We start from the raw sequence: 14,223 nt of genomic DNA, 5'->3' as shown, positions 1-14,223 counted from the left end.
TCTTCAGTTAGACTCACAGCACACTTCAGAAACCTACAGGCTAGGAGAGAATGGTGAGATATATTCCAAGTTTTAAGAGAAAAAAACCTGACAACCCAGAATACTGTACCCTGTAAAGCTCTTATTTATGAATGAAAGTGAAATAAAGACCTTCCATAACAAACAGAAATTGAATTTATCACCACTCATCCAGTCTTGCAAAAGATGCTTAAGGATGTGCTATACACAGAAGCATGGTCCTCACTGTGAAAGAAGGTAAAGGAAGAAAATCTCCCAGTAAAAGTACAAAGGAAATCCAAAGTAAAAATAAGAATATTTATGGAAAAATAGCAGGGCAAAGTCGTTTCTTATCAATAGTCACTTTGAATGTAAATGGCCTCAACACTCCAGTTAAAAGACACAGACTGGCTGAATGAATTAAAAAACAAAACCCATCTATTTGCTGCTACAAGAAACATATCTCTCCAACAAAGATATACACAGACTGAAAGTGAAAGGATGGAAAAAGATATTCTATGCTAACAGAAATCAAAAAAGAGCTGGTGTGTAGCCGTCCTAATATCAGACAAAATAGACTTTAACACAAACACAAACACCACACACACACACACACACACACACACACTGTTAAAAGAGACAAAGAAGGGCACTATGTAATGACTAAGGGATACATTCAAGAGGAAGATGTGACTATTACAAATGTATATGCACCTAATTAGAGGGCACCTGGCTATTTAAAAGAAATGTTAAGAGAGCTAAAGAGAGACACGACTCAAATACAATAGTAATGGGTGACTTTAATATCCCACTTTCAGCAATGGACAGATCAACTAGACAGAAAATCAGCAAGGAAATAGCAGAGTTAATCAACACTATAGACCAAATGGACCTAACAGATATCTACAGAACTTCCCATTCTACAGTTGCAGAATGCACAAGTGTATAGAACTTTCTCCAGGATTAGCCACATACTAGGACATAAAGCAAGTCTCAGCAAATTCAGAAAATTTGAAATCATACCATGCATATTCTCAGACCACAATGGAATGAAGCTGGGAATCAACAACTCAGGAATAACCTAGAACATATGCAAACACGTGGAAACTGAGCAACATGCTCCTGAATGGAGAAATCAACAGAGAAATAAAAAAACTTCTGGAAACAAATGAAGATGTCAATATAATATATCAAAACTTATGGGGTGGGCCGACACCGTGGCTCACTAGGCTAATCCTCTGCCTGTGGCGCTGGCACCCCAGGTTCTAGTCCTGGTTGGGGCGTTGGATTCTGTCCTGGTTGCTCCTCTTCCAGTCCAGCTCTCTGCTATGGCCCGGGAATGCAGTGTAGGATGGCCCAAGTCCTTGGGCCCCGCACCCGCATGGGAGACCAGGAGAAGCACCCGGCTCCTGGCTTTAGATCAGTGTGGTGCGCTGGCCACAGCACGCCAGCCGCAGCGGCCTTTGGGGGTGAACCAACGGAAAAGGGAGACCTTTATCTCTGTCTCTCTCTCTCACTGTCCACTCTGCCTGTCCAAAAAAAAAAAAAAAAGAAAGAAAAAAAAAAACTTACGGGGTAAGGCAAAAAATAGTGTTAACAGGAAAGTTTATAGCAATTGGTGCCTACATCAAGAAATTGGAATGAGCTATCAATGCATCTGAAGGATCTAGAAAAACAATAGCAAACCAAACCCAAAAATAGTAGGAGAAAAAGAATAATTAAATTAGAGAAGAAATAAACAAAATAGAAAATCCCCCCAAAATACAAAAGACCAGCAAAATTAAGAGATGGTTTTCTGAAAAAAGAACAAAAAACAAACAAAAATATTGACATACCATTGTCCCAACTAACCAAAAGAAAGGAGAGAGAAGACCCAAATCAATAAAATTAGAGATTAAAAAGTAAATGTAACAACAGATACCACAGAAATTAAAAAAAAAATCATCAGAAATTACTACAAAGAGCTGTATGCCAACAAACTGGGAAACCTAGAAGAAATGGATAGATTCCTGGACATATACAACCTACCTAAATTGAGCTGTGAAGACACAGATAATCTAAACAGACCCATAGCCAAGATGGAAGTTGAATCAGTAATAAAGACCCTCCCAACAAAGAAAAGTCCAGGACCAAATAGCTTCACTGCTGAACTCTACCAGATTTTTAAAGAACTAACTCCAATTCTTCTCAAGCTATTCAAAATAATTGAAAGGGAGGGAATCCTCCCAAATTCTTTCTGTGAAGCCAGTATCACCTTAATTCCTAAACTGGAAAAAGATACAACTGAGAAAGATAGTTACAGACCAATTTCCCTGATGAACATAGATGCAAAAATCCTCAAAAAAATTTTAGCCAATCGAATCCAACAACACATCAAAAAGATCATTCACCTGGACCAAGTGGGATTTATTCCTGGTATGCAGGGATGGTTCAACCATTGCAAATCAATGTGATACATCACATTAACAAATTGAAGAACAAAAACCATATGATTATCTCAACAGATGCAGAGAAAGCATTTGATAAAATATAATGCCCTTTCATGATGAAAACTTTAAGAAAATTGTGTATAGAAGGAACATTCCTCAACACAGTCAAGGAAATCTATGACAAACAAATGGCCAGTGTCCTACTGAATGGGGAAAAATTGGAAGCATTCCCACTGAGATCTGGAAACAGACAAGGATGTTCACTCTCACCACTGCTATTCAGTATAGTCCTAGAAGTTTTAGCCAGAGCAATTAGGCAAGAAAAACAAATCAAAGGGATACAAATTGGGAAGGAGGAAGTCAAACTATTCCTATTTGCAGATGACATGATTCTTTTTTTTGACAGGCAGAGTGGATAGTGAGAGAGAGAGAGAGACAGAGAGAAAGGTCTTCCTTTTTGCTGTTGGTTCACCCTCCAATGGCCGCTGCGGCCGGCTCATCGTGCTGATCCGAAGCCAGGAGCCAGGTGCTTCTCCTGGTCTCCCATGCAGGTGCAGGGCCCAAGGACTTGGGCCATCCTCCACTGCCTTCCTGGGCCATAGCAGAGAGCTGGCCTGGAAGAGGGGCAACCGGGATAGAATCCGGCGCCCCAACCAGGACTAGAACCTGGTGTGCCGGCGCCTCAAGGCGGAGAATTAGCCTGTTAAGCCATGGCACCGGCCGATGACATGATTCTATACATAGGAGATCCAAAAGGCTCCACTGAGAGACTATTGGAACTCATAGAAGAGGTTGATAAAGTGACAGAATATAAAATCAATACACAAAAATCAATAGCCTTTGTATACATAGACAATGCCACGGCTGAGAAAGAACTTCTAAGACTAATCCCATTCACAATATCTACCAAAAAAAAAAAAAATCAAATACCTTGTAATAAATTTAACCAAGGACATCAAAGATCTCTATGATGAGAATTACAAAATATTAAAATAGAAAGAAATGAAGAAGATGGAAAAAAATCTTCCATGTTCATGGACTGCAAGAACTAATATCATCAAAATGTCCATACTTCCAAAAGCAATCTACAGATTCAATGTAATATCATTGAAAATACCAAGGACATTCTTTCAGATATAGAAAAAATGAAATTTTTTCATATTTTTTCAACCTTAACCCTAACCCTTAAATTCATATGGTAACAGAGAAGACCCCAAAAAGCTAAAGCAATCTTATACAACAAAAGCAAAGCTGGAGGCATCACAAAACCAGATTTCAAGACATACTACAGGGAAGTTATAATCAAAACAGCCTGGTTCTGGTACAAAAACAGATGGATAGACCAATGGAACAGAACAGAAACGCTAGAAATCAACTCACCCATCTTCAACTAACTTATTTTTGACAAAGCAGCTAGAATCAATCCTTGGAGCAAGGACAGTCTCTTCAACAAATGGTGCTGGCAAAACTGGATTTCCACATGCAGAAGCATGAAGCTAGACCCCTACCTTACACCTTATACAAAAATCCATTCTTGATCCGATACCATCAAATTATTAGAGAACATTAGGGAAACCCTGCAAGACATTGGCATAGGCAAAGACTTCTTGGAAAAGACCCCAGAGGCACAAGCAGTCAAAGCCACAATGGACAAATGGGATTACATCAAATTGAGAAGCTTCTGTATTGCAAAAGAAACACTCAGGAAAGTGAAGAGGCAACCAACTGAATGGGAGAAATTATTTTCAAACTATTCAATTAAATAAGGATTAATAATCAGAGTATATAAAGAGATCAAGAAACTCAACAACAAAACAAAAAATCCACTTAAGAAATGGGCAAAGGACTTAAAGAGATATCTTTTTTTTTTTTTTTTTTTTTTTTTACAGGCAGAGTGGATAGTGAGAGAGAGAGACAGAGAGAAAGGTCTTCCTTTGCCGTTGGTTCACCCTCCAATGGCCGCCGCGGCTGGCGCACCACGCTGATCCGAAGCCAGGAGCCAGGTGCTTCTCCTGGTCTCCCATGCAGGTGCAGGGCCCAAGCACTTGGGCCATCCTCCACTGCACTCCCTGGCCACAGCTGGCCTGGAAGAGGGGCAACCAGGACAGAATCCGGCTCCCCGACTGGGACTAGAACCCGGTGTGCCGGCGCCACAAGGTGGAGGATTAGCCTAGTGAGCCACAGCACTGGCCAAACAGATATCTTTCAAAAGAGGAAATCCAAATGGCCATCAGACATATGAAAAAATGCTCAGGATCACTAGCTGTCAGAGAAATGCAAATCAAAACCACAATGAGGTTTCACCTCACCCCAGTTAGAATGGCTTTCACACAGAAATCAACAAACAACAAATGTTGGCAAGGGCATGGGGAAAAGGGAAGCTTAATCCACTGTTCCTGGGAATGTAAACTGGTAGTGCCACTCTGGAAGATAATATGGAGATACCTCAGAATCTGAATATAGACCTAATATATGACCCAGCCACTCCACTCCTGGAAATTTACCCAAGGGAAATGAAATCAGCCTATGAAAGAGTTATCTGCATCCCCATGTTTACTGTGGCTCAATTCACAATAGCTGATACATGGAATCTACCCAAATGCCTTTCCACTGAAGACTGGATAAAAGAAATTATGGGATATGTACATTATGGAATACTATACAGCAGTTTAAAAAAATTAAATTCAGTCATTTATAACAAAATGGATGAAACTGGAAAACATCATACTTAGTGAAATGAGACAGCCCTATGGGACAAATACCACATGTTCTCCTTGACCTGTGATAACTAATAGAGCACCTAAAAGGCATTCCGTAGAAGTGAAGTTGACACTTTGAGAAGCAATGACTTGAACAGCTCTTGTCTTGACTATTGGGGAACAGTTTTTTTTTTTTTTTAAATACTATTTGCTGTGCTTTTTACTTACCATTGAGTTAAACATATGTGTATAAAGTCAATTGAAAATAGATCTCCGTAAAAAATACAAGTGGGAATAACATAGGGAGGAGCAAGAGGGCTTGGGAGTATAAGTGGACGGGTGGACATGGTGGGAAGAATCACCATGTTCCTAAAGTTGTAATTATGTAGTGTATGAAGTTTGTAACTGTAAATCTGTTTAGTTCTACATACATTCCCACAGACTTACTTCTAAGGGTACAGCTTAAAAACTTGCCATGGGACACCAAACCTCCTTAAGCTGGGTGATAAAAATAGCATGTGAAGTGTTAAAGTGATCATATGGATAGGATTAAGGGTCTGGTAATAATAATAGCTAGAATTAAAAAGGAGTGAATGCTCCAACATGGGAAGCAGTCCACATAGCAGACTCACAGAATGACAATCACTTTAAATAGCACTCTGACCTCAGATCATCCCTTAAGGCTGAAAATTCCACATGAGCATTTCAGGTATGGAAAGTCAAGACACTATGGCAAAAAATATCTTACATAAATGACCTCAGTGGGTGAGACCGTACTGGAAAGAAGTATTAATCAAAGAAGGAAGTACTTCTCTCCGAAGGGAGAAGAGAACTTCGACTTTGCTTATGGTCTTTTCTAAATACTGACAGTTTGTTGATTCAAAAGGTTTCCATAGCCTAGGCAGCTCATGTCAAGATCCTCAGGTGATTACTGATGTCATACATAAGAGTCTTAATTGTTAAATTAACAACAAGAGTCACTGTGCACTAACTTCCAGTGCATGACCTCTGTCCTCAAAGAGTTGTATTATAACTATGTCTAAGTGCTCCCAAAAGATGTATCATTCTTGGGTACTTCTTTAAAGTTAATTATTTCTAAAAAGAAATGAAATTAACTAAAAAAAAATCGGACTAATGCCTAAATAATTCACAATGCAGCCCTAAATATCAATCAGAAAAAACAGAATTCTTATAACAAACATGTGTAAAGGACATGAACATGCAATTTACAGGGAAAAAACTCAAGCATATGAAGAGATACTTAAATTCATGGATAATAAGAACAATCAAAATTAAGTAACAATGAGATGACTAACAAATCTGAAAGGTGATAATGTCAACTGCAGGCCAGGATGGAAAGGTGCAGGAAATGTTTTGCAGGTCCAAGTACAGATGGATGCAGCAGTTATAGAAAACAGCCTGAGAGTCCTGAGTCAATTAGCACCTGTGTACTGTCTGCATCAAGCAATTTTATGCTCAGAAATTTCCACACTGTTTTATAAGGTAGGTATGAGGATATGTATTACAGGATTGTTTGTGATATTGTGGAGTTAGAGGCAGTGTGCAGAAGTGGGCAAGTAACAGGTGATAAATATACATTATAGAAAACTGTCAAGGAGCCAGTGCTGTGGCAGAGTAGGTTAAAGCCCTGGCCTGCCAGCTGTTCCATTTCCAATCCAGCTACCTGCTAATGTGTCTGGGAAAGCAGCAGAGGATGGCCCAAGTCCTTGGGCTCCTGCACCCACATGGGAGACCTGGAAGAAGCTCCTGGCTCCTAGCTTTGGATTGGCTCAGCTTGGGCCATTGCAGCCATTTGGGGAGTGAACCAGCAGATGGAAGACCCCTCTTTCTCTCTCTCTCTCTCTCCCCCTGTAACCTCTGTCTTTCAAATAAATAAAGTAAATCCTTAAAAAAAAAAAAAACGTCAAGCAGTTAAAAGCAATCAACTATGTTCATTCAGCTATTTGGGTAAATATTAAAAACATGTGATGCTATGATACTGAGGCAAAAATATAAGAATAAGATTTCAGCAATATTAAAAATTTTGTGTATTGAAGGATAACATTGAAAAAGTAGAAAGAGAACTACAGCATGGAGAATACTTAAAACCGTAAATATAAGAGGGCTCTGCAAAGAGTTAATGGAGAAATGGAATTAAAAATTAAATTTATTTTGTTGCCAAAATTTTTGAAAGCCATAGTAAATATTTCCCATGAACTTTTTGAAGCCTGCTGTATCTGAGAAAGGTCTAGTATTCAGCATATAGAAATTTTACAATTCAATAATAAAGTTATAAATGGGCAAAGGAATTGAACAAACATTTCCCCAAAGAAGAGACACAAATGGCCAATCAGCACATAAAAGATGCTCAATGTCTTCAGTCATCATAAGGATATCAATGAGATACCACCTCATACTCATTGGAATGGCTAGAGAAACAAATAGACCCAGTAAACATAAGTGTTGTCAAGAATGTAGAGACTGGAACTCTCATACATTGCAGGTGGGAATGTAAAATGGTACATCTGCTGTGGAAAACAATTTGGCAGTTCCTCAAAGAGTTAACTGGAGTTACCATACAACCCCACAATCCCACTCCTAACTATAATATTCCCAAGAAAAATGAAATCATCCATCAATACAAAAACCTCCTATGCCAGTGTTCATAGCAGCATTACTCGCAGCAGTAAAAAAGTGGAAACACATGATGAACAGGTAAGCAAAATGTATGACTACATAATGCAACATTATTCATTAGGCACAAAAAGGAATGACGTACTTATACATGCTACGACAAAGGCAAACTTGAAAACATTGTGCTAAGTGACAGATGGCAGACACAAAAAGTCACATGGTGTATTTGAATGAATGGGTCAGCCAGTCTGCAGACATACAAATTCGAATCCTGGTTGCCAAGGGATAGAGGTTTGAGGAGAATGGGAAATGACTTTTTCTTTTTTTTTTTTTTCAAGAATTATTTATTTATTTGAAAGAGTTACGCAGAGAGGAGGAGAGACAGAGAGAGAGAGAGAGGGAAATCTTCCATCTGTTGGTTTACTCCCCAACTAGCTCTAGGAGCCAGGAGCTTCTTCCGGGTCTCCCACACGGGTGCAGGGGCCCAAGGATTTTGGCCATCTTCTACTGCTTTCCCAGGCCAGAGCTGGATCAGAAGTGGAGTAGCCGGGAGTCGAACCAGCTCCATATGGGATACTGGCACTGCAGGCGGCAGCTTTACCTGCTATGCCACAGTGCCGGCTCCAAGAAATGACTTTTAATGGGTCTGGGGTTCTTTTTTTTAAGAGGGGAACTGGTTAAAATATTACGGAATTATTAGTAATGGTTGCACAATCTTGTGACTATGCTAAAAACTGTTGAATTGTACAGGTTAGAATAATGAATTTTATAATATACGAATCGTGTCTCAATTAAAAAGAACTGACAAGGAGGCATGCCATGAGTAATCCTGAATTGGACCCTAGAAAAGTAAAACAATACTTAGAAAAATAATGAAAATACATAGTTTGTAGAAAAAAATCCAGTATAGAAGTGGGCATTGGGTGTAGTGGGGAAGAGGCCCCTTGAGATGCCCAAGTGCGTAATAGAGGGCCTGGGTTGCGTTCTGGCTATGCTCCTGATCCCAGCTTCCTCTGATATGCATACTGTGAGGCAGCAGGTGATGGCTCAAGTAGTTGGGTCCTTGCTATCCACATAAGAGACCTGTATTGTGTTCCTGGTTCCTGGCTTTGGCCTGGCTCAGCCACAGCCGTTGTGGACATTTGAGGAGAGAACCAGATCTCTGTCTCTGTATCTTTCAAGTAAATAAATGAGAATATTTGAAAAAAGCATAAAATCTAATACAATATATTCCTATAACTTAAAAATCATGCGAACACATGGCAAAAACTTTATTTTTTTAAACAATAAGTTTATTTAAACAAGATGCTTGATTTGAAGGGAAAACTATCTAGTATTCATTTTTTTTAAAGTAATTTACCCCTACTTAAAAGAAAGATTACCCTAAATGTAACAGCTACATATAAAAATACCTATAAAACTGTCCTTGGTTTTACAATGATAAATAAAAAACATTAAAGTTCTCGATTCAAACAAGGTATGCAAGGATTTTTATGTTGTTGTTTTTGTTAAAACTGTGAGAGCAAAATAATTTACTTAAATATAAGATAAGAGCTGAATGAGGGGCCGGCACTGTGGCGGAGCAGGGAAAGCCACTGCCTGCAGTGCTGGCATCCCATATGGGTGCTGATTTGAGTCCCGGCTGCTCCAGTTCTGATCCAGCTCTCTGCTGTGGCCTGGGAAAGCAGCAGAAGATGGCCCAAGTTCTTGGGCCCCTGCACCTGCATGGGAGACTCTGAAGAAGCTCTAGGCTCCTGGCTTCAGACAGGCACAGCTCTTGCTGTTGTGGCCTTTGGGGAGTGAACCAGCAGATACAAGACCCCTCTTTCTCTCTATGCCTCTGCCTCTCTGTAACTCTGCTTTTCAAATAAATAAATAAATAAATAAATAAATAAATAAATCTCTTAAAAAAATAAGAGCTGAATGAGTGTTCCACTAATGAAGAAAGGGGATATTTTCACAGAACCAGTATTTTTCCCCATTCCATCTCCAATTGATGTAAATCAAAACATATCATTGGCCATTTAGTTAAAAAAGAGAGAGAGAGAAAGAAAAGAAAAACTGCAATATGCGTGTGCACATACACCAGGAATAAAGGAATGGGGAAGAGGAAGATGAAATAGAGCAAACTGTACTGTAGTAGTCAGGACATGATGAAACCAACTTGCAGTTTTCTAATGAAGAGTGTATTCTGGGTCTGTAAGAACAGAGCTTTGGAGTAAAGTAGTAGGTTCCCTTCTTAGCAGATACCTCCTGTCTGGGGCTGGAACACATCAAGTGTACCTGCATCTTCCAGTTCCAGCTGTGTACATGTGTCTGATTCAGTCCAATCAGAAATCTGATCTACCTCACTGACAAACCCTGTTGTTCATAATAGGCTTCCATTAGTTTCCTAAGTGGTGTATGCCTCTTCTTAAACCACACCACAGAACCATCCTGCCCCCTGACCTGCAAATGAATATCATTGCTGTTCTCAGTCTTGACTCCTTCCTTGGGCTTTTTGTCGGCCATGGCAAGCACCAGTCTCCTCAGCTGGCACTCACAAAAGAGGTACCAGGTCCACACTGAAAGAGCACCAGGAGTGGCAGAAGGAGGCAGCAGTGATGGATGAAGAAGATGGTGTACACCAAAAACTGTATTTTAAAACGAGTGGTGCTTGGTTTAGCAGGTAAAATGCCCACATTTCATATCAGAGTGCCTGAGTCTGATGCCTGGCTCCAACTCTTGATTCTAGCTGCCCGCCAGTGTAGACCCATCAGGCTCTTTGTTTCTCAAGTCAATAAATTTTAAAAAAGGACATACAAATAAAGTGTGACACATAAAACTTATGGTTGCCAATGGCAGCGGGGACAGAAGTGAGTGGGAAATGGAAACAAGTGGGAATAAACAGGTAAATATTTAAATAGGAACTCAAAACAAAATTGTCAACATTGCCAGAATCATTCCAATATGAATGCTTGGTAGCCTTCAGGAATGGCTTATTCACTAAAATGAATAAGATCTAACAAAAATAATTAATTTTGAAAAAAGTGTAATCTAAAAGATGCTTCAAGGAGCAGTGCTGTGGCACAGCAGGTAAGCCACTGCTGATATCCCATATGAGCAGCAGCTCAAGTCCCAGATGTTCCACTTCTAATCCAGCTCCCTCCTCATGTGACTGGGAAGGCAGCAGTGGATGGCTTTGGGACCCTGCACCCATGTGGGAGATTCAGATGGGATTCCTGGTTCCTGGGTTTGGCCTGGCTCAGCCCAGGCTGTTGTGGGCCGTTTAGGGAGTGAACCAGCAAATGGAAGATCTCGATTCTCCCCCTCTCTCTCTCTTTCCCCCACCCTCTCTGTTTAACTCTGCCTTTCAAATAGAAAATAATTTTCTTCGCAGGAAAGCAGAAATACTAGACAGAGTCACCTTATGTTTTATTCTTTAGAACAAGACACCATAATGACAAAAAAGGTATTAGTGCTGTGGGGCATGCCATGAGGCAGAGATCGTCCTAAGGGTCGTATATGAGACATGACCCTTAACCTGCTATTTCCTTGGCAAAACAGTACAAATATTAAGCAGTATGGAGCATGTGGGGTGGGGCAGGGTGGGGGGGGAAGGATGGAGGAATAGTTGTTTCTTCTCCAGGTAACTTTCACCTGTTAATAGTGACAGGAGAACAGGGGAGCATATCCGATGGAAAGCAATGCACCTCTGGTATGTGATCTGAATGTGGTATTTCTAAAAACATCTTTATAGCTACAAAGAGTCATCTGACTCTTTAATGTAGTGGATAGATTTAATACTTAATTCAATGAGAAACCTGGAAGACTTACAAATTCCACGAATGAGATTTTTTTTGGCTAGAAGGGATACTTTTAATTTTTTCCTAAGAAATGTGAGAGATTCTCAATGTTTTCAGTTTGGCAAAAAACCTGAGTATAATTAAATAATGTGTAGTTACTGAAGTGTGACTTTATGTCTCAAATGTGATCGCATTTAAAGAAGCCATGACTGCATATGTACTCTAAGCATGCATTGCTGGGGAGTCTCCTCCCCTTCTATCTCTCCTGGACAGTGACTCAGTTAAACAAGGAAGCTTGGGGCCGGAGCTGTGGTGTAGAAGGTTAAGCCTCTGCCTGCAATGCCAGCTTCCTGTATGGGCGCTAGTTCGAGTCTCGGCTGCTCCACTTCCTATTCAGTTCCCTGCTGATGGCCTGGGAAATCAGTGGAAGATGTTCAACTGCTTGGGCTCCTGCACCCACGTGGGAGACCTGGAAGAAGCTCCTGGCTTCGGATCTGCCTAGCTCTGACCATTGCAGCTTTTTGGGGAATGAACCATCGGAAGGAAGACCTCTCTCTCCTCTCTGTCTGTAGTGACTCCTCTCAAATAAATAAATAAACATTTAAACAGGGAATCTTGAGTCTGTTCTGAAGTATTTGGGCCAGATGTCAAAGGAAATTTTTACTGCAAGCACAGTGATAAGCAAGGGGCCAGTGTTGTGGTGCAGTGGGTTAGCAGCCATCTCTGCAATGCCAGCATCCCATATTGGCGCTGGTTTGAATGTTAGCTGCTCCATTTCCAATCCAGCTCCCTGCTACTGCATCCAGGAGAAGAGTGGAGATGGCTGAAGTGCCTGGACCCTATTACCCATGTCGGGGATCTAGAAGAAGCTCTGGGTTTCTGCCTGGCCCAGTCCTGGCCAATACAGCCAGCTGGCGAGTGAATCAGCAGATGGAAGGTCTCTCTCCTTGTCTCTCTCTTTCTCTCTATAACTCTGCCTTTTAAATAAATAAATATCTTTTAAAAATGTTTTCCTTTAAAAAAATAAAAAATGATGAGCAATTCTGGATAAACTTTTAGAGAAAACACCAAACAATAAATGGTAATACTGGAACAAAATATACTAAGAGAAATAAATGATCTCTCTCTCCTTTTTCCTACTAAACTATCCCAAAGCTACTCAAAGTGTGGGCCAGTTAGCAACAGGACAGGTATAGCTACTAAGAGCATGTACTTAGATAATTTTATAACAACCTGACAGGACAGCTTTGTTTTTTAAAAACTTTCTTCATTTTTATTTATCTCAGTAACACTGCACTGAGATGGACTTGGGAAAAATATCACTGGTCCTTTTCTACAGATGGTTTGACTTATCTACGCTACCTTTAGTGCCACTCCGGTAGCTGCTTCTGTCACGTAGTGCCTATTGCCAGGCGTGGTGATACGCAAGCGAACTACATACCTTGTTCTCAGAACAACCCTGAAATGGCAACTAAGGCCTGCTTTTCTCTGTGGGCCACAGAACAAATGCCAAGAGTAGAATGTGGGTTGTGGAGACCATGGAATAGAAATTGAAATAAAAACAATCTGACCTAAATCACAGGTAACATTCAAAAAGTTTTTTTGACATTTTTCTTTCAAAAACATTTTATTGAACATTTGCTAAGTGCCTAACATTGCTCTATAAAACATCCAACTGTATGAATCCTATGGCTTTGCATTCTAACAGCCAGGGAGATAGATAATACAAACAATAAACAGTCTCACATATAAGTGCAATGAAAGAACTAGTAAAGCAGGGCAAGGGATTACAGGAGTACTGGAGCAGGCAGGGAGCGGGCTAGACACCACAGCTAGGAGAGCACATCAGTGCAAAATACAGAGTCTAGAGCCACAACGCCTTTCCTGATTCAGATACTATTTCTGTTGGTAACTGGTCTTATGATCATAGGCAAATTCTTTACTGCTCTGTGACCCAGCTTCCTCAACTGCAAGAATGGGATTACTGTACCACATGAGTTAGTACATGTAAGGGATTTAGGGCAGTGCCTGTGTCAGGTAGCCAGGTGCCTCCTATATGTTATTATTTTCTTAGGGATTGAGTTTTAAGTAAAGACCTGAATGAGGCAGCCAGTCATGCAGGTAAAGCAATGACAGTTATTATCAAATGAACCCTGTGTATATAAGCAGTTATGTACATTTTTATCTTTAATCCTTGTTTTGCAAAACCAGGAAAAGTAAGTAAGCACTACACCATAATTACCTTACAATTCATAAACAAAGTACATGAATTAGTTCAAAATAGTTCATAATTAGAAATTCCTCATGATCAAAAGGGAGTCTCAAAGCAAGGCAAGACACTAAGTGTGTCTGTAAGACCCCCTGGCTGCCAGTTTGCGCTGTATGCCCTACTAACCAGCCATTCCTGCCCACTCCCCTTTCTCCTGTTCAAAAGCAGCTGCCCAGAACAAAGCCCTGCCCTCTGGCAGGAAAGGCACACCCTGGCACGGGCATGACATAAAATGGTTGATGCTAACAGTGACTTTCTTTGAACTGTTTAAAGGATTTCCTGTCACTGAGGCAAAGACTCAAGACGTTATTTTAAGAAAATAAGATCTGAAAAGTATGACCAATCTCCTTCATTTCTGGGTGCTGGCTTCTCTGGCACATAAACAAATGACCACCACTCACTAGCTGCAT

The 14,223-nt window shown here is 40.4% G+C and overlaps 2 protein-coding genes across 5 annotated transcripts in view; both read right to left on the bottom strand.

Moving 5' to 3' along the window:
• Positions 1-14,223, bottom strand: part of MAGI3 (membrane associated guanylate kinase, WW and PDZ domain containing 3) — a 321,415-nt gene that overhangs the window by 37,480 nt on the left and 269,712 nt on the right. The window lies entirely within an intron of this gene.
• LOC133760505 (small ubiquitin-related modifier 2-like) lies at positions 9,999-10,270 on the bottom strand. The gene is made up of 2 exons (XM_062193039.1): positions 10,112-10,270; positions 9,999-10,061 (listed from the first exon to the last, which is right to left on the bottom strand). The coding sequence occupies exons 1-2, from the start codon at positions 10,268-10,270 to the stop codon at positions 9,999-10,001; spliced, it is 222 nt and encodes a 73-aa protein (XP_062049023.1).

This window comes from Lepus europaeus, chromosome 5 (assembly GCF_033115175.1).
Source record: "Lepus europaeus isolate LE1 chromosome 5, mLepTim1.pri, whole genome shotgun sequence".
NCBI lineage: Eukaryota > Metazoa > Chordata > Mammalia > Lagomorpha > Leporidae > Lepus > Lepus europaeus.
This window is presented reverse-complemented; position numbering and strand designations above follow the sequence as displayed.